The following is a 20,790-nucleotide window of genomic DNA, read 5'->3' as shown; positions in this document are numbered from 1 at the left end:
TATATCTTACTGTTTTTTATTTTTTTTATTAAAATAAAATAGTAAAATTAAGGCGGATTATAACAAGTATGTATAATGTTAATCAATGTAAATTTTTAACGAACTTGTTAGTCTGAATGGTTTAAAAATTCAATTTTTTTTAAGTAAGATCTTAATTTTAAATTTTATAAATAAAAAAAATAAATATTGAGAGAGTTTATCTATTTATAAGATTTAAATTAACTCAATTCTAAAATAATCGAAATTCAAAGTAACTATCAAATGTTAAAAGGTCACAAACAAATTTTTTATTTTAAACTTAACTTAAATCCGATTTTATTTGGTAAGAAAAAAAAATATTTTGAAAATTAAAATTTTAAATTTCAATTTTAGAAAGAGAGAAGTATGATTTAGGAGATGAAAATAATAATGTTTATGTTTGACTGATAAAAAAGTAAAAGAAAAAATAATTTGAGAGTTGAACTACATAATAACATATAACATATGTTGTTTTTGTCAAAATTTTTATATTAAAAAATTTCAAAAAAGTTTGTTATCATATATTAAAAAAATCCATTTTATGAAAACAATAATAATAAAAAATTAGAATGTTAAAGGCAAGTATTTTGTTTTAATAGAAAGGTAAAGGTCAAGGTCAAGGTAATTATTTTTTATATGTAAGGTATGTGTAATTATTCCTTCATGCATTGGATGAAAGAAAAACCTTAATTTTTACTATTATTAGGGAAAAAAAACACAATTTAATTTTTACTACGTGAGTTCCTACTCAAAAAAGGAAATAGAAAGACCAAAATACCCATAATTCTATTAACAAATTACTTTCCCCCCTTTCATTTTCAATTAGTTTTAACACGATAATTAATTTTCCCTAACTTGAGCCAAGCATTTATTATTTTAATCATAAAAAAATAAAAAAGGGGAAATAAAAATAGCGGTTGCCAGCTAATAACACACCCCATAAATCCACGCTTATACTTACAGCTAATCCTCACTTCCACATTTGTCTCTCTCTCTCTCTCTCTCTGTTCAAATGTAGAAATTAACCCCCAAAAAATTGAATCAAGAAAAAAAAAAAAAGCTTCATTGCTAAAAAATTTAATAAAAAAACTTTTTTTTTTAATTGGAGATAAGATTACAGGCGGTTGTGCGTAGATTCAGTGCAACCAAAATTCCGATGACAACAACGTTCAGTCCAGGTCGGAGCCCGGGAAGTTCGAGGCTTCAGTTAGGCACGGCCAGTGGAGTGTCCAGGCTTAGATCTTCGTCGCTTAAGAAGCCACCCGAGCCGTTGCGTCGGGCGGTGGCGGATTGTCTCTCGTCCTCGTCGTCTTCTTCTTCGTCTCCTTCGGCGGTGACTGGAGGAGTTAGCTCGTATCACCATGGGAGTCCTTCTTTGGTTTTAACTGAAGCTTCGAGGACGCTTCGGGTTCGTAATTTTTGTTGGATTTAACTTTTTTTTTATTGTTTTATTATTAGATCTTGACTTTTTACTGTGTATTTCTGTTTTCAATATAATTAGGCTTTTTATGCTGTTAATTATTATTGAAAAACTATAATAGAATTAATTGAATTATTTTTTTCAAAAAAATTTAAATAGATGGAAATGCTATTGAAATTTAAATTTTAGGAAATTTGATTTATTGGCAGAAGGTAGAGAAATATGGTTTAGTGTAAATTAGTGAAAGTTGTATGATTTACTTTGTAGCTCCACGTCATTGTTATTTCCTGGAAAGTTATTGACTTGGCCAAAGCAAAGAGTAAAAAGGCAAATCATATTTGACTAAAAGTGAAAATGACCAAATGACTAAAATGTAAATTATGGTGTAAAGTAAAAGTGTGCATTTTGTTATTTGCAAAAGTTAGTTTTGAAATTTTAGTTCTCTAGTAATTTGTGGTTTGTTTCGGGAAAGCGAAAAGCAAGTAGTAAAAGAAACAACAAAATACAACTTAAGTGAATGACTTGCTAATGTTGCTTTTCCTGGTTTTCTGTAATGAAGTATCTAATGTGTTTTTCTTCATTTTAACAATGCTTTGATTGTTTCTGTATTATCCTTGTAAGATTTCTAGATTTGCTGTTTTTTATTATATTTCAAACATTAACCAGCCAAGTAGCATTTGGCCCTGAACTACTTATTGGGCTTGAATTTATTATAATGAGAAAAGTTTTGACAATTTTTGGCTGAGCAATAGCTTTTTAATCTAGTGTTGCTTTACTTACAGGTTACTTTAATTAATTAGGAATTGAAATGAATTAGAATCTTTTATATTTCTGTATTTTCTAACTTAATTGCTAGCTTTTGTTGCTTGATCAAAACTAAGCTGAATTCATTATGATCCGAGAGTTCATTTGCCATACATAGAGACAGGAAAGGAAATTCCAAAATCTTGTATTCAATCAATGGTAAACTTTTCCTTTGTTATGTCTTCTTTCTCTTTTGGGGATCCAAGTGTAACCTTGAAGTTGCTTTGTTCTTTTAGTCCAACTTGAATCAGCTCGATATCATTAAAACATAAGGCTGCTGGTGAAGCAAATCTCAGTTCCCCATATAACTTTTCTTCTTGCAGCACCTCAAATGTTTAGAATTGAAAGTACATTTGTTTGAGGTTTTTCCTTTTAAAGAATGTATATTTTAGTATTAGACCTTCCTTTTGCTTCACCTGTGGAATTTATATTTGAATCTTATAGTATCTTAATGTCTTATATTTGTAGATTACTTTTTTTGAGATTTTCTTAGTATTAGACCTTCCTTTTTACCTTACCTGTGAAGTTGGTATTTGAAAGTTATAATATCAGAATGTTTTATATTTAACAATGACAGGACTATCTGGCAGCACCTTCAACTACTGACCAGGCTTATATTGTTATTTTAGAGCATACAATTGCAGAAAGAGAACGCAGGTAATTTTATTTTCTATTAACAGCTTCTGTTATCTTTTATGTCATTAGTCATTCTAATTGATCCCCATTCCATCAACTGCTTTGCTAAAGCATCACAATTTAGTGCCATTATCATTTTTATCCTACATCTAATCTATTGTTTTATGTAAAATTATGGATGTTTTAGTAATTAGGCTAGGGCAGCAGGCATGAGTAATGTTGGCTCTCTAGAAAGCTCTTCTTACTAATGTGACATGATATAAGTGGCACTCTTATTCATGGCACTGAATCCATATGTTTAGAAGAAAAATGGAAATTGAATACCAATCTCCTTGGTAAACATTTGCTCGAAAGATAATGAGATCAGTATATACAAGGTATTACATCAATACATCATCATGCACCATTGTTGATAGTGAGTTTCCAACCTGGGTGTGGACCATCTTTCTATTTGTATATGCCTTTTCAACAAATAAGTTGACTGTATGTACATAGGAGAGGAATGAAAGGAGGGAAGCTAGGTGGGAAGGTTCCCTCTTTTTTTTTTTTTTTCATTCTAGTGGGTTGCTTGATTTTCATTAACAATAGTAGGAGAGATAGATGATTGGTTATAACTTTGACTAACATACTTCTATAGCGACAAAGAGTCAAGAAAGAGATGCGGTTGTTGACACGTTTTGTTGGTAAATAGATTGGAGATGTTGATTTTAAGTGATTTAGAGGTAAACCCTGTTGCTGATAAATGAGTGTGGTGGTAACTTAAATAGTTTGCGCCAGTAGGAGGCTGAAAAGAAAATTTGTTGATGTGTTAAAAGCTTATAATGCTTAATCCATATGATACAGTGCGTTGACACCAAATTAATGCAACAAGTCTTAGCTGAAAACAAGTCTTGTGTAACTTCTTCTAGTAACACGCATAAGTTATGTTTGGATCAAGTATCTGGAAATTTCATAGAAATGACCACAGAAGAATATACTGTTTATTTCAATAATACTTCAACAATTGATTGGAATATAATATTGCAAAGAAAGAAGAAATGATACACTATTTTTATAATTCATTCTTCTCAGGCTCATAATTGTTTTACAGTTAATTAATGATTTGATTATTATTGCTTGTCATGCACAATTTACTTAATTTTTTCATTTTAATTTCAGCATTACTTTTGGAACAGTGTTTATACTATTTTTCTTTGCTGCTAATGTGGCTATAATTTGTGCCAGCCCAGCTGTAGTGGGAAGGTGTGTGGCACTCTTGAAGCGATTCCTTTTAAGGTATTTTGTTTGTGCTGTAAATTTGTGTTTTTACTAGTTTTTACTATATGTAGAATAGGAAAATGTTTGACTGTTGGTTTTAGAATGTGATACGTGTACGAGAATTGTCATCTACCAAGTGTGCACAAAATTAGGTTACTGTTATAGGCAATTTGTAAATATAGTACATGCTATGGTTTCTACCCAGTTTCAGACTAACTGGAAAGATCTATCAAGACCATAGGTTCCAAGATTTATAGGTTCTATTTCATATTTTTCTTTTGTTTTTAGGATTTCATTGTTTGTTCTATTTACTGCAGATATAAGCCCAGTGAGGAGACATTGCTGCAAATAGACCGGTTTTGTGTTAACTTAATTGTTGAATGTGACATTAGTCCAAATCGAAGATTGTCACCTTGGTCCCGATCATTAAATCAACAATCTGGTTCATCAACAGCATCAACTTCATCTGCAAGTGCTTCACCTTCATTGCCTGTATCTAGTTTCGCTTCTATGGCACTTGTAAAGTCATTGAATTATGTGAGATCCCTATTGGCAAAACATATTCCAAAGCGGTCATTCCAACCGGCAGCTTTTTTTGGAGCGACCTTGGCATCAAGACAGTCGCTTCCTACGTTGTCATCTTTGTTGAGTAGATCCTTCAATTCCCAGCTAGGGCCTGTGAATGTTGGAGAATCTTCTGAGAAGAAAGATGCTACAACTTTATCTGTTTCAAACTTGTCAAGCATTGAGGAAGCTGATGGTATAGAGAATCCTGAATATATCGCACATGATGCTTTGAAATGGCGCTGGCTTGGGGATCATCATTCATCATTAATGTTTTCTGAAAGGTAATTGATTTTGCTTATACCTATCAAGTGTTGAAATAGGTCATGTTGGTAATATTGACTTATTTTCTCCCCTTCTAAGTTTTTCTTTTTTTGGCTATTAATACTGTTCTACAATGTGTTCCTTTGCTTCTAAAATGAATTTAACACTCGGAAAGTTCTATGTTCAAAAAACAGTGATCGATCAGTGACTGTTCAAGACATGAGAACACGTAATTTCTTAGAAGTAGGAGCTGCTGCTTTACTTGTAGGAGACATGGAAGCTAAAATGAAGGGCCAGCCCTGGAAATATTTTGGCACTGCTGATATGCCTTATCTTGATCAACTCTTACAGCCCTCATCAGTCACCACAATTGCCAATTCTGCTTCTGCTCGTTCTCACTTGAGAGCAATAACAGCTTTGAAACGCAGTAAAGGAGGACCTCGTCAAATTTGGTATGTTCTCCACGTCTCTCAGATTATTGCTTTGATGACTTTATCTTTAGTCTCACTTACCATTATATTATTCACACTATGTATTGCATGTGGATCCTTTCTATTTGTTATTCTCATGTATTGCATCTGGATCCTTTCTATTTGTTATTCTCACAAACTGTGTCAAACATATGAGATTTGCATTTTGATGGCTGGTAAACGTGGTGGACTGGTAGCTCTAGGGCAGTGATTTCAAGATACCCTGGGTTTTCAAGTTAAACTTGAGTCCGATAGCTTCGAGGTCCAGCTTGTTGATTAAACGTTTTTCTGTACCTAACTTTATTATGACTGATTTTAATGGAGTTTGTCAATTTGGTTAAGTTGGATAGTCTGGGACATTGAAACTAGGGATGACCTCTGTATGTTTGGTTTATTGGTGCCATACTACATACAACCAGTCTGATGTCAGCCATACTCTAGATTTAAAAGAATTTAACTCATCCTATTAGAGAGATATATGTTAGTATGGTTCACTTCTAGAAGTTGTTTCATACTAAAATTTAATGTTGCTTATGATTGTTCAATATGGGTACACTCATTCTTTGCTTTAATTTTTCTTCTATTTGGAAGTTGATACCATTGTACTTGTTCCCACCATGGGCTGCCACATATGTGTCTTTCCTGGGTTCTTTATGAAAAAACAGAGATGAACATAACCTGTGAGTTTTAGATCTTGAAACAAGTTGCATCTATCTGTTATGATGTCTACTATAATTTGCTTGGACCAATTTAAAGGTATTGTCTTCACATTCTAATTCTGAATAGGAATATGAGGGTCAGAAATGAATTATAAAGAAAATGCAGTATTGAATCAGTTAAGAACTATGGAAAAGATACAAAATTGTATTCATTGCAAGTTCTACGGAGTATGGATAGGTGCACAGAAGATATATCATCATATGAATTTTATGGAATCAAAACTGCACATGTTATTCAGAAATTGTCAATACCTAAAGCAGTTGTCAATATCCAAGGGATCTGTTGGGCTACCATAAATATATTACTAGTCATTCTTATGGCAGATGAAAACTGCCTGATATGAAAAAAGTAAGCTTGTTGCAGTTTTCATGTAAGGCATTAGATGTGCACTTTGGTGAGCCCTTTAAACCTTTGATGCATGGCCTTAGGGCCTTACCTGTGTTTATTGCCTTAAATATGCTTTAAGGTTGAGTTTTATACCATTTTAAAATCTTAAGTCTTGTTTGTGATACTTATATCGTCTTTAGTTATAGACCTGCCCATTGGTCATGCTGCCTGCTCTCGAAGCCAAGTGTGGCTGTGAAATCTGTTATATCATATAAATAATGCTTTTTTATTTGAATATATTGTAATATTAATATAATTTCAAATGTTTGTAAGAAATTGTTAAATTTCAGTTTTGTTGGCAGGTATTAGACCTAGCTGAACCTGCCTAGGGCCCATTCCATCTCTTCTTGCAGATATTACTTCATATCTCTAATGTTCTACAGACATTGGAATGATTCATGTAACAATGATATGCTTTTTAGACTGCTAATTTAATTGCACATACAGTTCAAAATGAAAGTCTACATAATGAAAGCAAGGACTTTTTAATTCATATTTCACAATGTTTTGTTAATATCAAGTCTTTGAACTATGACTTAAGAATCTGACTATTCTAAAAACGAAGCTGCTTTTGTGGTGGCATATTAGTAAGATAAAAAACTGTTGAATTTAAGACAAAATTAGTTATGTGTATTTTACACCTTAATTTTGAATACAGTTGTATGATTACATTTCGAGTCTTGCATTTGATTTTTCTGTAGGGATGATTCTCCACCAAGCACATTCCGCCCACGTGCCAAGCGACTTTTCCAGTATCGTCATTACAGGTGTGCAATTTGACATCCTTTAGTTGATGGTATATTGCTTTTGTAATTTGTTAGCATGCTAGCTTAATAGTTTTGGGATTAAATAGGGTACCTTCTCTTTTTTCCCTGTTGTTAACAAATATTCCATGTATAATTTAAGGACATTCATATTGTTGAGTTAAATATGAAGCACTGACTAACAGCCACTGACTTTGATTTATATAATTGTTCTATTGCATCATTATCTGTGGCTGGGTGTATCCTGCTTCTGTTGCACATAGCTTCTTGTTCTGAAGTGCAGTTTCATTCACAAATATTGATAGGTGGCAAAGTGGTCGAGTTTGTGTCTATGTTTTTTTTTTCTCTCATCAAATATATTTGTGTGCATCAGTGAACAACAACCTCTGCGATTAAATCCTGCTGAGGTATGCGAGGTTATTGCTGCTGTCTGCTCTGAGACATCTTCGACAAATGCTAATACCATGACGGTATCTTCTAGATTAAGTAATAACAGCAGAAAGCCATCAATGGATGTGGCTGTTAGCGTCCTTATTAAGCTGGTTATTGACATGTATGTTTCTGTTTTCTTATTTTCTTGGACCTTTTTCCTCCTTTATTTTACACCATGCACTTAACCTTCTCACTTTCTCTCCCTCTCTCTGCTTATGGGACTCATTATTCATTCTATAATAATGATAGCATCCAGTTAACTTATGCATATGAGACCTGGTTGGTTGATATGCTGCTTTTATCTGTAGCCTGAGGTGCATAAGTTATGTCAAAAACATCCTTGTGTCGAAGGTGAAAAACTTTCTTCTTTTCTATCCTGCAATCCTAAATTCACAGTCTTACGATGCACTTGGAATAGTTTACTAATTCCTTGCTATTTAACAATAAGTTATCTGAAAAACAATTTATATATCCTTTTTACTTATCTGAAATCAACATCCCCTTGATCATGTTGTGGGCATACTTTGAATTTTCACATCATGGATGGAAATCTTACCCATTACAAGCTTGAGTTATTCATAAACATTACCAGGGGTTTGATCAGGAATTTCCAATATAGTTGTTGCTGCACAGGATCATATGATTGATTTTGTTTCATTTTCTCCCTTTGCTTGTTTTCTTCTTTTAAAGTTCACATCATCTGATGACCATTGGTATGGAGGGAGTTGCTGAAAATTCTGTTTTGCAGGTATGTCTTGGATTCTGGAACTGCTGCTCCTCTCACTCTGTCTATGCTTGAGGTTTTGCATCAATTACATTTTCAGTTCTTTATTATTTAAGCATTGTGAAAGCATCTTTTAATTCTTACTTTTTTATGAACTTTCTTACAGGAGATGCTTAGTTCTCCAAGAACGGCCTGTAGGGTGCGTGCTTTTGATTTAATTCTAAACCTTGCAGTCCATGCTCACTTGTTGGAACCAATGATAATTGATGATAATTCTGCAATTGAAGAAGAATATTCTCAAGAATTACTTTTAAATGGTGAAGACCAGCTTACCACACAAGGGATAAGGAAATTAGATTCTGCCAAGAAGTTGGGCACCTCCTCAGCCATTGATAAATTTGAGTCTTGGATTTTAAACATTTTATACGAGATACTTCTTCTTCTTGTTCAGGTACAGCCAGTATTTTAACTGAAGCTTGTGCATGTTGGCTGCTTTGATTTTATGAACATCCATGCTTGTCTTTTTTTTTTTTTTTTTTCATTTTTACTGCTACCATGCTATTACATTTGTCCTTAATATTCTTTATGGTCTCATGCTGTTAGTACTTGTTGCAGACTGAGGAGAAGGAAGAGTCTGTCTGGGCTTCTGCCCTAAGCTGTTTACTGTATTTTGTCTGTGATAGAGGCAAAATCTCAAGAAATCGATTAAAAGGACTTGACATTAGGGTGAGTCAGTTTTCCCTTCCTAGCTACCAGTTCCTGGAATTATTTTTCACCTTGATTTAACCAATTAGAGTGCTTTGTTTGTTTGTGTGTGGAGGAAATTTGGTCTAGGTGAAAATTTGGAAGTTTCACTTCTGTGTGTGCATGTATGTGTTTAATATTTGACATTACTTGTCCTGTAAAAGTGGCAGCATCCACCTTAAACATCTAAATGAAAAAATGAAACACCCCAGTAGACTTATTGGTCTCCCAATTGATAACATAGCACTATTGCATCTACCATGTTAAAATTTCTGAGGCATGCTTAAGCAGTGCCCAATACCTTACAGGAAAGTTCAAACTTTGCTTTGGAAGAATTATTTACTGAAGCTAATCTATGCAAAATGTAATCTTAGCATTACAATTCCTCTGAATTATGCTAGATAATGCATCGAGCAATTTTTTCTTTACGGTACTAATAAAGGGATTGCAAAACTAAAGGCCGGTAGGATTTGCTAGATATATCATTCAGTTGTAGCCATATAGGTTCTGAGAATATTGGGATGGGTATTTGGTATGCCTCACCGGAAGGAGAATCTCATGTATTGTTGGAAATTGAATATGTTGAAAGAATTTATTGACCCTAATTTTCACTTTTCTTTTGCATTCTGCACCATCTGCATTATGTGTTGGTAAAATTTGCTGGGTATGTGATTCAGTTCTAGCCTTATAGTTTGTGGGAATATTGGGATGGGTATTTGGTTTACCTCACCTCATTGGAAACAGAATCCCACGGTGTCCTTAGACAATTAAGTATGCTGGAATAATTTATTAACCCTTTTCACGTCTTTTGCATTTGCAACCTCTCCAAAATGTCTCTCTCAAAACCATACTCATGCAGTCTTGTCAATCAAAGCTGACTTAAAATTTGATTGGATTTCCTCGTGAGGAAATTTTATGAATTAATTAGGGTTGTTTGTTTAAATGTTTTAGCTTAGTTTATTGGAACTTAGTATTATTGTGGCAATAAATCTGAGTGTCAATTGTGGTCTCTTCAAATGTGTTTGTCTTCAGGTTGTCAAGGCACTTATAGAGACTAGCCGGGCAAATTCCTGGGCTGAACTTGTTCATTGCAAGCTTATTTGTATCCTAACTAACATGTTTTATCAAGTACCTGATGAATCTACTACGGCCATCATGAGTACTGCAAGCTTTCTTATTGACCAGGTTGGCCTGATTGGAGGAATTGATTTTATCTTCATTGAGGTATGCCAATTTGTTTGATGTGGGCATGCCTAGAAATAAGATTGACTTGGTTCTCTGCAGTAAGGCAACATTCCTGCTGCTGTTGGGGTGATAATTTTAATTTTTATTAAAGGATTAATTTTCCTGAATGAAAGAACGTATGGACCCAATCCAAAATTTAATACCATGACATAAGTATTGTATTCCAATGGCTTAACAAACCTTTGGAAATGGGTGACTAGGTAATTAGTTCTGTTCTAAATAATGGCTTGTAATGTGCATCTTTGTGAAGTTGTTCGACCAAAGATTTATGATTATTGAATGGCTAATTGCATTATGAGTTTTCAATGCTTAACAAAATATGGTGGTCAATTCAAATATATACAAAAGTTTTTAAAATCTTAATCTTTTTTTATTTCCTTTCGTTATTTTAATGCTTTCAAAAACTTATCCATGTAGAGAAACCTTTTAACTTGTATGTTTTCTCTTTTCAATTACGAGGTGCAGTATTCACTGTCAACCTCAAGGGAAGAAAGAAAACATCTGTATTTGGTGCTTTTCGACTATGTTTTGCATCAAATAAATGAAACATCAATGTCGACTGGAGTTTCTGAATATAGTGCTGATGAGATTCAGCCTATTGCTACACTGCTCGCTTTGGCTGATGCACCTGAAGCCTTTTATATTTCTGTTAAGCTAGGGGTGGAGGGCATCGGGGAGCTTTTGAGAAGATCAGTTTCTGCTGCATTATCTAGATACACTAACAGTGAGCGATTAAATAAGGTAATGTCCCGTGAATATATTTATGGTTTTGCCTGTGTTGGCAAAAGCATGTCTGTTTGTAATGTTTGGTGAGTGGGGATGATAAATCAGAAGCAGGCTGGTGATCTGGTGTGTCATGTGTGTGGTTGTTTATGTGATTCCACCAGTTTGATTCATTTCATATCTGGAAGTACAGCTTTTTAATGGAGATTGAAAATGAATCAGGGGTGGGAGGAAGACTCTTTCTAGCTTTATCATGTTAAATCCGTCTTTTTCTCTCCTCATCTCTACTTATATTTCACAGAAGCTTGCTAAAGTGATATTCAACTGTGTGAATTGCAAATAAATATCTGCTTTCTAATTATTGTTTGTTTCCGTTTGCAGCTTTTGGAAAATATTACAGAGAAATTGGATACGATAATAAGTTCATTTACTCATTTGGACAAAGAGTTCTTGCATCTAAAACAGATAACAAAATCCAACAAGTTCATCAACAGTATTGAGCATTCATCTCTGCAAAATGGTGTTGCAATGAAAGCAAAGCTTGCTTGGGCCATTTTACATTCTCTACTTCATTCAGATAGAATCTCTTACCGCCAAAATGGATTTATCTGGTTAGGTGATCTGCTTATTGCTGAAATAAGGGAGTCAAGGAATGGGAGTATATGGTCTAATTTGAAGACCTTGCAGAATAAAATTTCTTATGCTGGTGTTCATGATTCCTCTGATCCTTCTGATGTACCTTTGTCTATTTGGCTGATTTGTGGTCTTCTGAAGTCAAAGAACAACATTATTAGGTGGGGCTTTCTATTTGTTCTGGAGAGGCTTCTCATTCGGTGCAAATTTTTGTTAGACGAGTGTGACATGCAATGTTCAAGCAACAGTGATGTTGGCCCTGATCGTAAGGATGCCCGACTTGAGAAAGCAAATGCAGTGATAGATATCATGAGTAGTGCTTTGTCCTTGGTAGCTCAAAGAAACGAAACAGACCGCATGAATATTTTAAAGGTATATGGCTTGGAGAACTTTCAAACCATCTTTCAAAATGTCAGTGATATTTAAAATCATCAAATTTTATTTGATGAAAGGAAGATAATGTGACCCTTCTTGGATATTTCTTGGAGTAAAATGCCCCTCATACACTTTTCTAGCTTATCTTTGACCAAATCCTGCTTGATGGGCTAGTCTAATTGTTAATCCTTTGCTCTGTTTTCAGTTCCTGTGATAGAATCCTTGAAGGACCAAGGGGTGATTTGGTTTAAGCCTTGAAACCCTTTTTTGTTTTTCTTAATTTTAAGCTAAAATAGTACATGCTACTTTTAAACAATTATAATTTTCAAGTTCCTAGTTCTTTAAATTACTTGTAGGTGACCTTAGTTAATATTTTATGATTTTGATCTGACTGTCACTCAAAAATCGTTTTTACGTAATACAAGTAAGAAAAGAAAGGACAAGAACAGTAAAACTTGAATTAACTGATAGGAAGTCACGCTCTAATGTGATGTTTCTTTTTTAAATTTTTCTTGGAGATGTTACCTCTTTCAATTGTTAAGTAGGGATTTCCCATTTAGCGTGCCCCACAAGTATCTTAAGTAGAAGGCTATATGCAAAAATGTTAGTTTTCTATCACTCAAGTTTCTGGCTTGTCCCATAGGAATTTTTTGATATTTAACATCTCTTTTCTAGTTATTTTCACTTTCTATAGCATCTAGGTATCAATATTCTTTAGACTTGCTTAGATCCTATTAGGATCCTATTTTAACCACCTTGCCTGAGACATGATCTTATATCCACTTGTCTAACTAAAGTGATCTTTTCAGTCTAGTATGTGTCGTCTCATATTTTAACCAGTCAGAGTGGATTTAGTGAAGGAAAAAGCCTATATGTAGAATCTCTCTATACTTTCAAGGACTATAGGGCCATTTCTAAAATCTGTAGAGATATTAAGCCTTCATTTTTTTTTTTTTTTTCTTATTTGAGTTTGTTATGAAGCATGCAAGGATCTATTTGGCAATTTTATTATAGACATTCTCTTGTTTCTTTGGACTGTTGTCTTGTAGCTATTATCATCAGTATCTTGTAATACTTGAGCAAACGCCTCTTCTTTTGAGTTTTGAAGGAAATGAAGTATAGATGGCTAGAATAAAAGGATAAGATGACTGTTATGGTAAACTTGATGCTTGGTTCCTGTGAGATGGATTTATCTATTCATATTTCCAAACAAATAGGAGATTTCACAGAAAAAATAAAATGTTTTTGGCCTAAATTATATGGATCTGTGATTTTGAGTTTTTCTCCATTGTTTTATGCATTGTGCGTATGAAAGTCTTGTACACCATTTCCTCATTAGCACTTAATACATGTGTAAGAGAGTCACTATTCTTTTCTTTTTGTTGAACAGATGTGCGACATTCTATTCTCTCAGTTGTGCTTGAAAGTTCCCCATTCAACTGTGATGCCATTTGGACAAGGAATACAGCAAACTAAAGTTTTTACTCGTACAGATGGAATTAGAAAAACTAGTGATGCTGAGCTTGTATCTCAACAAGCAAGCTGTCGCTGGGATGAACTAATGGAGGAAACTGATAGCAAATCAGGCTACACTGTTAGTAGTCCTCTGATACGTGCGACAGCTTCTATGGCTGCACTACTACTTCGAGGACAAGCCATTGCTCCAATGCAATTAGTTGCACGTGTTCCAGCTGCTTTGTTTTATTGGCCTTTGATTCAACTTGCAGGTGCAGCAACTGACAACATTGCACTAGGTGTTGCTGTTGGAAGCAAAGGACGAGGGAACCTTCCTGGTGCTACTTCTGATATTCGGGCTACCCTTCTTTTGCTTCTAATTGGTAAATGTACTGCAGATCCTACAGCTTTTCAGGAAGTTGGTGGAGAAGAATTTTTCAGGTGATCTCTATTTCTTTGCTTGTGAAGAACGAATTTAAAAGAAGCTTACCTACAGGCATGCCAAAACTTAAACTTTCTGTTTTACCCTTTCTTTCAGGGAACTTTTGGATGATACTGATTCTAGGGTGGCATATTACTCTTCAGCTTTTCTATTGAAGGTAAGAAAGCTTTATTTGGTGTGTGTGTGTCTCTCTCTTTATCCCCCTTCTTTTTATGTTCTTTCTGTTCCACTTCTGTTTTCCTTCCTTCCACTTGTGGTTATGCTTTTCCATTAAGCTATTCAAATATGGGAACTTTGCAGAGAATGATGACTGAAAAACCAGAAAAGTACCAACACATGCTACAAAAGCTTGTTTTTAAAGCTCAACAGGTAATTGACTCCTCAATGTTCAGTATGAAGGCACTTTATTGCAATTATGAAGCACATACATATGAGAACAACTGATGAATATTCTCTACACAAATAGGGAAGGTGATTTTGGTCTGAAATTCCCTATAATGGCATTTCTGCTGAAAGAGAGTTTCATCCCATTTTCCTTATCTAATTGACTTTGCACCTCAAAGTTTAAGAAAACGGTTAAACCTTATGTAAGAAACAATATTTGTGCCAAATTCTGTTTGACTTGAATCGATTTCCTTGTTAAGGGTAGATTATTTCAGGGTAAGCCAATCACTGTTTCAGTCATTTAGTGGATTGTTTTTGCTGTAACTTATTTATGTTAGTTAACATGACCTTAACACATGGTCATATGGTTGGCTTATATGCTTCTTGTTGAACATCTTATTAGTGTCCATTTCTTGATATGCTGATAGAAAAGGTTAAATTTTTTATAGTATCTATTGTTTTTCTGCATTGGATTTACATACTCTTCGTTTGTTGTCATTTAATAGGGTTGCTTTTAATTTCTGAAGTCTTTGTTTTGTGTGCCTAAACTGCAGAGTAACAACGAAAAGCTGCTTGAGAATCCATATCTTCAGATGCGTGGGATATTTCAGTTGTCAAATGATCTTTGAGCTCGGTTGTATTTGATCATTCCTTTATGCAAAGTTTAATATACATAGTGGCGCACTGCAGTGTTCATTAACATGACTTTCCTTTGCTCATGATATCTCAACCCTGGCAACATTTGGCCTGATTCTTTGAGTCCATTGTTGATGTACGCCTGATTTTGTGAGCCTCCATAAGATGGTCTGAAGTCGTAACTAGTTCAGAGCCGCAAAATTATTGAATTTAGGCCAACGGTGTGAGATTCCAAGCCTGGCTCCCAAATATTTGAGTGACAGTGTAAATTCTTTGAATACTGCTAATATGTGCTCCCAAATCTGCTGTAGAAATAGAGGTGAGACTTTTAATGTCTGTTAATATTTCCATCTACGAGTTGAGACACCGTTTAATGGACTTTTAGTACTTCCTAGAAGCATAAAAGTTGATGCTTATTTTGAGACCTTAATTTGCAGGAATGCCAGGAATAAAAATGAAGTGACTGGAGCTATTGATTCATCTGCCTTTTCAGTTCTGCGACTGGATTGTGTATATCATGCCTTTGAACATATCTTCAGGTACTCCTATCTAAACTCAAGTCATATGAATTTTCACCTTTTCATGTATATTCATTCATTTGTATCTTTGTAAATTCAGATTGGATAGCTTCTTCCCACCATCATTATGAACACATTCTTGTCCATCCATTAATTCCTCGCCTTCCCACTCATTAAATTTGGCTTAGTTATATAATTGTTCATCAACTTTTTGTAATGTACTTTTTACGCATGCAGATTGTTTGAACAAAAATATCCATCTTATCAACGTTTAAGAATTCTTCTTTCATCATTACTCATATCATTGCTTGTACTAATATTTCTTCATTTCAAAACAGTTATTCTCGTGCCTTACACAAATACAGAAGAATTTCTGGGCAACTCCAGGTACATAATTAGATTTCCCGTGGCCTTCCTTTTTTACAAATGATGAGGGCGAGTTAGCGTTGGCTACTTTTTAAAGGCCATCTTTAGTAATAAAAAAAAAAAACTTTAACTCAGAGATTCGTTGCCTCGATGGCAATAAGAACAAAGCATCCTTTATTTTCAATGGATAGGGCCTTCAAGGCTCTCCAATTCCATTAATAGGGGTATCACCTTGGAAATGTCTGTTTTTAAGGGGCATCTCTAAAGTGTAACCTGATATGCTTGGTTTTTTCAGTCATTACAGTGTTCATTACATGATTTTGACTTTGTAAATATGTGAATTTGGCTTTTGGTTTGTTTGAGTTTTTTTTTTTTTTTTTTTTGAGTAAAACAAATTTTGGTGCTTCTCAGAGTTGTATTATGTCCTTTTTACTTAGCTTCAGACTCGTGTGTAATTACATCTTTTTTTTTTTTTCTTAATACAATGATAAAAAATTAAGCTTTATATCCCATAATACTTTTGTATGGGATCTTTTGTATAAAATTTTTACCCTAATCTCTCATGGTATATTTCCTTTTGAAGAATGGTTCAATGACCCGTTTGAAGTGCCATTCGGTTCCATGGAGTTCCCAAGGAATTTTGATGTGGATTAATCTCAGCTACAAAATCATAATTGAAATTAAATTTATTAATGAAAAATCAGATTCATTTTATTAAAATATTTATAATAAATTTATGTATTATTAGTTATGATTTTGTGGTTTTAATTAAATTACATGATAACTCATGAAATTTAGTTCATGAGATCAAAATTTTGTTAACTCACCGAATCGAGTTAATGAGATCAAAATTTGTCACAAAATTCTTTCTCATGTTTGACATGAGGAAAAAAAAAGAAAGATTGCAAGAGCTTCTAATTTTTCTATTACCCATTTTACCCTCATGTTTGACATTTTGTTTCCAAATTATATATTTTCTCGAATTTCTTGGTAGACTTTTCATTGAACCAAAGGAGATTGACAAATGAAGCCCTAATCGCCTTTTGCAAGAGTGAGCCCTTCGAGTTCAACAAGAAAATATTACATCAACACAAATTAGAGATATAATTAAGTCTTGTATCCCTAAACTTGGAATTGGATGTATGAAAGAGAAAAAAAAAATCATGTTAAGTCATAATTTTGAATTTTCTTGTGAAGTTCAACAAGAAAATGCAGAGAGAAAAATCTCAAAACTATACTGGAGACTGCAAAATCTCAAAATCAATGAAGAAGATATTAAAGAAAAATATAGGAGAACATACAACATTATGCACTTCAACCTTCACAAGAAAACTGGGGTGTGAAATTCAGAGAGTTCAATTAGAGTCAAAACACAATGCTCAGTATGTCAGTGACATCATTTCTATCCTAAACACTACCTTTCCTTCTTCCCCCTCCCCTCCCCCCCCCCCCCCCCCCCCCAAAAAAAAAAAAAAAAAAGAAACTAGACAATATACCTAGACAAAAAAAAGTAATTTCAGATGCATATAGCAGGAGAGGAGAGGACATCATTTAATTCGTGTAGCTTCTGAGTGGTACTTATCCAAGTCAGCATCAAGATCTTCTGCAGATAATTTCTTACCAATATGTCCTCCTCGTCCACGTCCCCTTGCAAATCTGCGACCAGCAGCACCATTGTTAGGTCCATGACCATCGCCTCGAATCCATCCCCTACCATCAACCCTTTCTTCATCCCTGTCCGGAGGCAAAGAAACTAATATATGAAACAGCATCCAGGTATGAAGTAGGCACTAAGAATAATATATGAAAGCTAGTTTAATTTGAGATGAACTTTGTGAAACTTCCAATATAAATATATTTCGATTTTCCACAAAACCAGCATTTGGTGTCCGTCTCGTCTTTCTGGATTGTTGTATAGGTGAAAGCACATGGATCAAACAGAAATAATATTCAAGGTATCATTAAGCAAATTCAGAATTTTCATTGAAGCAGCAGAAACAAGTTACATGAACACTTGAATAGAAAGCAAGCGATTGGGATGCTAATGATGCGAATAACTAGGGAAAAGCCTTAAATTTCAGACCTTCTAGAGGCCACATTTGGCTTTCTCAGAATGCCAGTTTTGGTTGGAGTGACAGGAGTAGACATAACCACATTTGCTCCCACAAGCTCAATTGACATTGGTTTTCCATCAAGTTGAACATTGTTGTATCTCTTAATAGCTGCCAAAGCATCTGTCTGTCTGAAAAAGACAACTTCTGTAGTTCCCTAAAATAAATACTGAACATTTTCAGCAGCAGAAGAGAAAAAAAACATTTCATATTGGCTTCAAACTTGGACAAGAGTAGATACCTTTGATCTTCCACTCCTATCATAATTAATAGAGTACCTCTTCAAGTGAGCTGCACGAAGATAGGTACGTTAGAGAAAGGAGAGACAAAAATGAATATACAACATATTCAAAAGAGCATTGAAGTTTCTAGCAATATTTCCACTAAAATATTCATGGATAGGCTTTTAACAGAATTTCAATTCAAACTCATATGATCATGATTATCTTTGCAATCTCAACTGCCTTATACCTCAGTCCCACAGCTCTACTATACTAAACTCCCACAGATTGCTGACACACACAATCGGCCAGCAATATTAGTCTCATAACTAGAAACCAACTTCAGCTAAAAAGACCGCTCAACATTCCTCTTTCCTTCTGCCAGAATCACATTACTGAAAGGAAAGATGAAAAAAATGAATACATAACACATTCAAAAGAGCATTGAAGTTTCTAGCAATACTTCCACTAAATATGCATGTGTAGCTGTTGACAGATTTTCAATCAATTCAAATTCATATTATCATAATGATCTCAACAATCTCAACTGCCATATAACTTTGTCCCATTGCATTACCATTCTAAACTGTGACAACTTGGTAGCACACGCAACCAACCTGCAATATTAGTATCATAACTAGAAACCAACTTCCACAAAATAAACCGTCCACCTTTCCTTCCACCAAAACTAGAGTACTAAATGCGAGTTAGAATGAAGAGCTAGAGTACTACATGTGAAACAAAAACATTGGTATGTTCTCAATGCAAATAAACAAATGCTCATATATGTAAATTACAGTAAGGAGCAAAAAGACCTAATAATTCAAAACACGATATGATGATACGACATGAAAAAGATAGATGGAAAAAGACACAAAAGTGACACAATTTAAAATTTTAGCAAAAACCGTATATGGATTTAATAAAAACTAAACAAATGAATTTCATATTTTCTGTGTTAACATGAATTGCCATTGTGTTACATGACACAAATACAAAAATTTGTCAGGGTAACAATAGCTTGACAAACCATTAATCACAAACACGCTTCTATGCTTACACTCTACTAGGCATGTAGTCAAAAATAATTCAATCACGTACAAGAACACCCACATTACAAATTCTACACCACCAATATATCAGCCTCTCTTATTTCCTCCTGCCTAAACAACTAATCCATTCCACATCCAATTATCACCTAAATCATACTCTTCTAGCAGAGAAATTCACCAATCCATATTTTTCTTTAACAAACAACGCGATTCAGGATTACTCGTTCGTTCTTCTTTGCTAAAGAAACAAATAAATAAATAAAATTATAACAACAAATAAATTAGCAAACAAAGAATTTGCAAAAAAGAAAAACAACCTTAATATCCTCATTAGAAACACTGTAATCCAAGTTGGATATATATAATTTCGCCTCCACATCCGAACCTCCACTCGAAACCAACTGTCCCTGCAATGATGGCACCTGTAATTGTACCTGCATTTGCTGCATTCACACGCGCGTGATGCGCACACGTTTGTCAGCGCGTAGACAAAATAACCGTTTGAATAAATTTCCATGTAACAAAATATAAAATAAACGAGTTAAATGATTATATATATTTATATATTTATATATATCCACACAGTCCAATATTCAAATAAAAAAATTACATTTCCATCAATAAAATATATATATATATATATATATTAATTAACAAAGTTGATTTTCTTCTTTATTATTTAAAAAATCATACTAATAAACTCAGTATTTTTATTTTTATTTTTGGTTGGGAGTAGAGGAATTTACCGGTCTAACCGGATACGGGGTTGGTTCGGAGCGGGTCGATAGTGGGGCCACGACGATCAGGGCCAGGACCGGGGCGACGAGGTTTTGAGTCTGAAATTACGAGAATGCCCTTCGGGTCTGCTTTTATTACGGATTATTTCGTCGAGTGACATGTCCAGTGAGCTGGACATTTTAGAAAATTCAAGTTCTGGGTTTTTGGGAAATGCTGTTTAGGGTTTGTTGCAGTTTTTGAAGGCGAAACCCGAAAGCCGGAGACTGAAGATTTTTGCAGGGAGCGAGGAAACGTGAATAGGTTTTTACCGAGGTACGAAAATTTCGTTCACTATGTTTATTTTGGTGACACGTGGAATAAATTGGGCCCTTGGGCTGGGCCCACTTTTGCAAAAAAATGGGCCTATTGGACTGGATTAAACAATAAGTCTCTTTTGGGTACATGGATTCGGCCCAATATGGGTTGGGCTTGAACAAGATATTTTAGGTTTGGATCCAAATGATTCTGTGATATTATTTTTATTTTATTTTGTTTTTAACAAAATACAATTCAAAAGATCAAAACTTGGGAGAAAATTATGTGATTTTTTTTCTTACCAAAAAAAATTTTATGTGATATTTTTGTTTTAATTTTATTTTCCTTGTAATAAACTTCTCTGCTAGTTTAATTGGATTAAAAAAAATGTGA

At 34.1% G+C, this 20,790-nt stretch overlaps 2 protein-coding genes across 14 annotated transcripts; one reads left to right on the top strand and one right to left on the bottom strand.

The window, feature by feature from the left end:
* The first annotated feature begins 957 nt into the window (after positions 1-957).
* On the top strand, positions 958-16,496 carry LOC111310226 (uncharacterized). Of its 13 annotated transcripts, none has more exons than XM_022909460.2 (19): positions 958-1,426; positions 2,820-2,899; positions 4,103-4,153; positions 4,453-4,983; positions 5,158-5,415; positions 7,242-7,307; positions 7,678-7,857; positions 8,485-8,536; positions 8,627-8,911; positions 9,076-9,186; positions 10,237-10,428; positions 10,915-11,190; positions 11,554-12,177; positions 13,571-14,076; positions 14,174-14,234; positions 14,378-14,446; positions 15,016-15,416; positions 15,535-15,636; positions 15,954-16,496. In XM_022909460.2, exons 1-17 carry the CDS (start codon positions 1,175-1,177, stop codon positions 15,088-15,090), a joined length of 3,669 nt encoding a protein of 1,222 aa, XP_022765195.2. In that variant the 5' UTR covers positions 958-1,174; the 3' UTR covers positions 15,091-15,416; positions 15,535-15,636; positions 15,954-16,496. The 13 variants fall into 13 exon arrangements, with proteins under 13 accessions (XP_022765195.2, XP_022765194.2, XP_089604449.1 ...); XM_022909459.2 differs by having other exon boundaries at positions 978-1,426; positions 9,064-9,186; XM_089748323.1 differs by lacking the exon at positions 4,103-4,153 and having other exon boundaries at positions 978-1,426; positions 9,064-9,186.
* A 963-nt stretch (positions 16,497-17,459) lies between these two features.
* On the bottom strand, positions 17,460-20,590 carry LOC111309800 (THO complex subunit 4A-like). Its single transcript, XM_089748322.1, has 6 exons — positions 20,112-20,590; positions 19,667-19,808; positions 18,651-18,659; positions 18,334-18,383; positions 18,065-18,249; positions 17,460-17,715 (listed from the first exon to the last, which is right to left on the bottom strand). Exons 2-6 carry the CDS (start codon positions 19,803-19,805, stop codon positions 17,529-17,531), a joined length of 570 nt encoding a protein of 189 aa, XP_089604448.1. The 5' UTR covers positions 19,806-19,808; positions 20,112-20,590; the 3' UTR covers positions 17,460-17,528.
* Between the last annotated feature and the right edge of the window lie 200 nt (positions 20,591-20,790).

Source organism: Durio zibethinus, chromosome 19 (assembly GCF_047325235.1).
Source record: "Durio zibethinus cultivar Kanyao isolate XHJ-2024 chromosome 19, ASM4732523v1, whole genome shotgun sequence".
In the NCBI taxonomy this organism is placed as follows: Eukaryota; Viridiplantae; Streptophyta; class Magnoliopsida; order Malvales; family Malvaceae; genus Durio; species Durio zibethinus.
Note: the sequence above shows the minus strand (reverse complement) of the source record. Positions and strands in the feature narration are given on the sequence as shown.

Bases quoted from the DNA above. Each gene is read 5' to 3' on its own strand.
- LOC111310226 (XM_022909459.2), top strand. From the start codon at position 1,175: ATGACAACAACGTTCAGTCCAGGTCGGAGCCCGGGAAGTTCGAGGCTT. The intron at 4,984-5,157 runs GTAATTGATTTT...TTCAAAAAACAG, and splicing joins TCATTAATGTTTTCTGAAAG to TGATCGATCAGTGACTGTTC. The intron at 8,912-9,063 runs GTACAGCCAGTA...TCATGCTGTTAG, and splicing joins TACTTCTTCTTCTTGTTCAG to TACTTGTTGCAGACTGAGGA.
- LOC111309800 (XM_089748322.1), bottom strand. From the start codon at position 19,805: ATGCAGGTACAATTACAGGTGCCATCATTGCAGGGACAGTTGGTTTCG. The intron at 18,250-18,333 runs GTATCTACTCTT...TATTTATTTTAG, and splicing joins ATAGGAGTGGAAGATCAAAG to GGAACTACAGAAGTTGTCTT. The intron at 17,716-18,064 runs GTCTGAAATTTA...GCCTCCGGACAG, and splicing joins CCAAATGTGGCCTCTAGAAG to GGATGAAGAAAGGGTTGATG.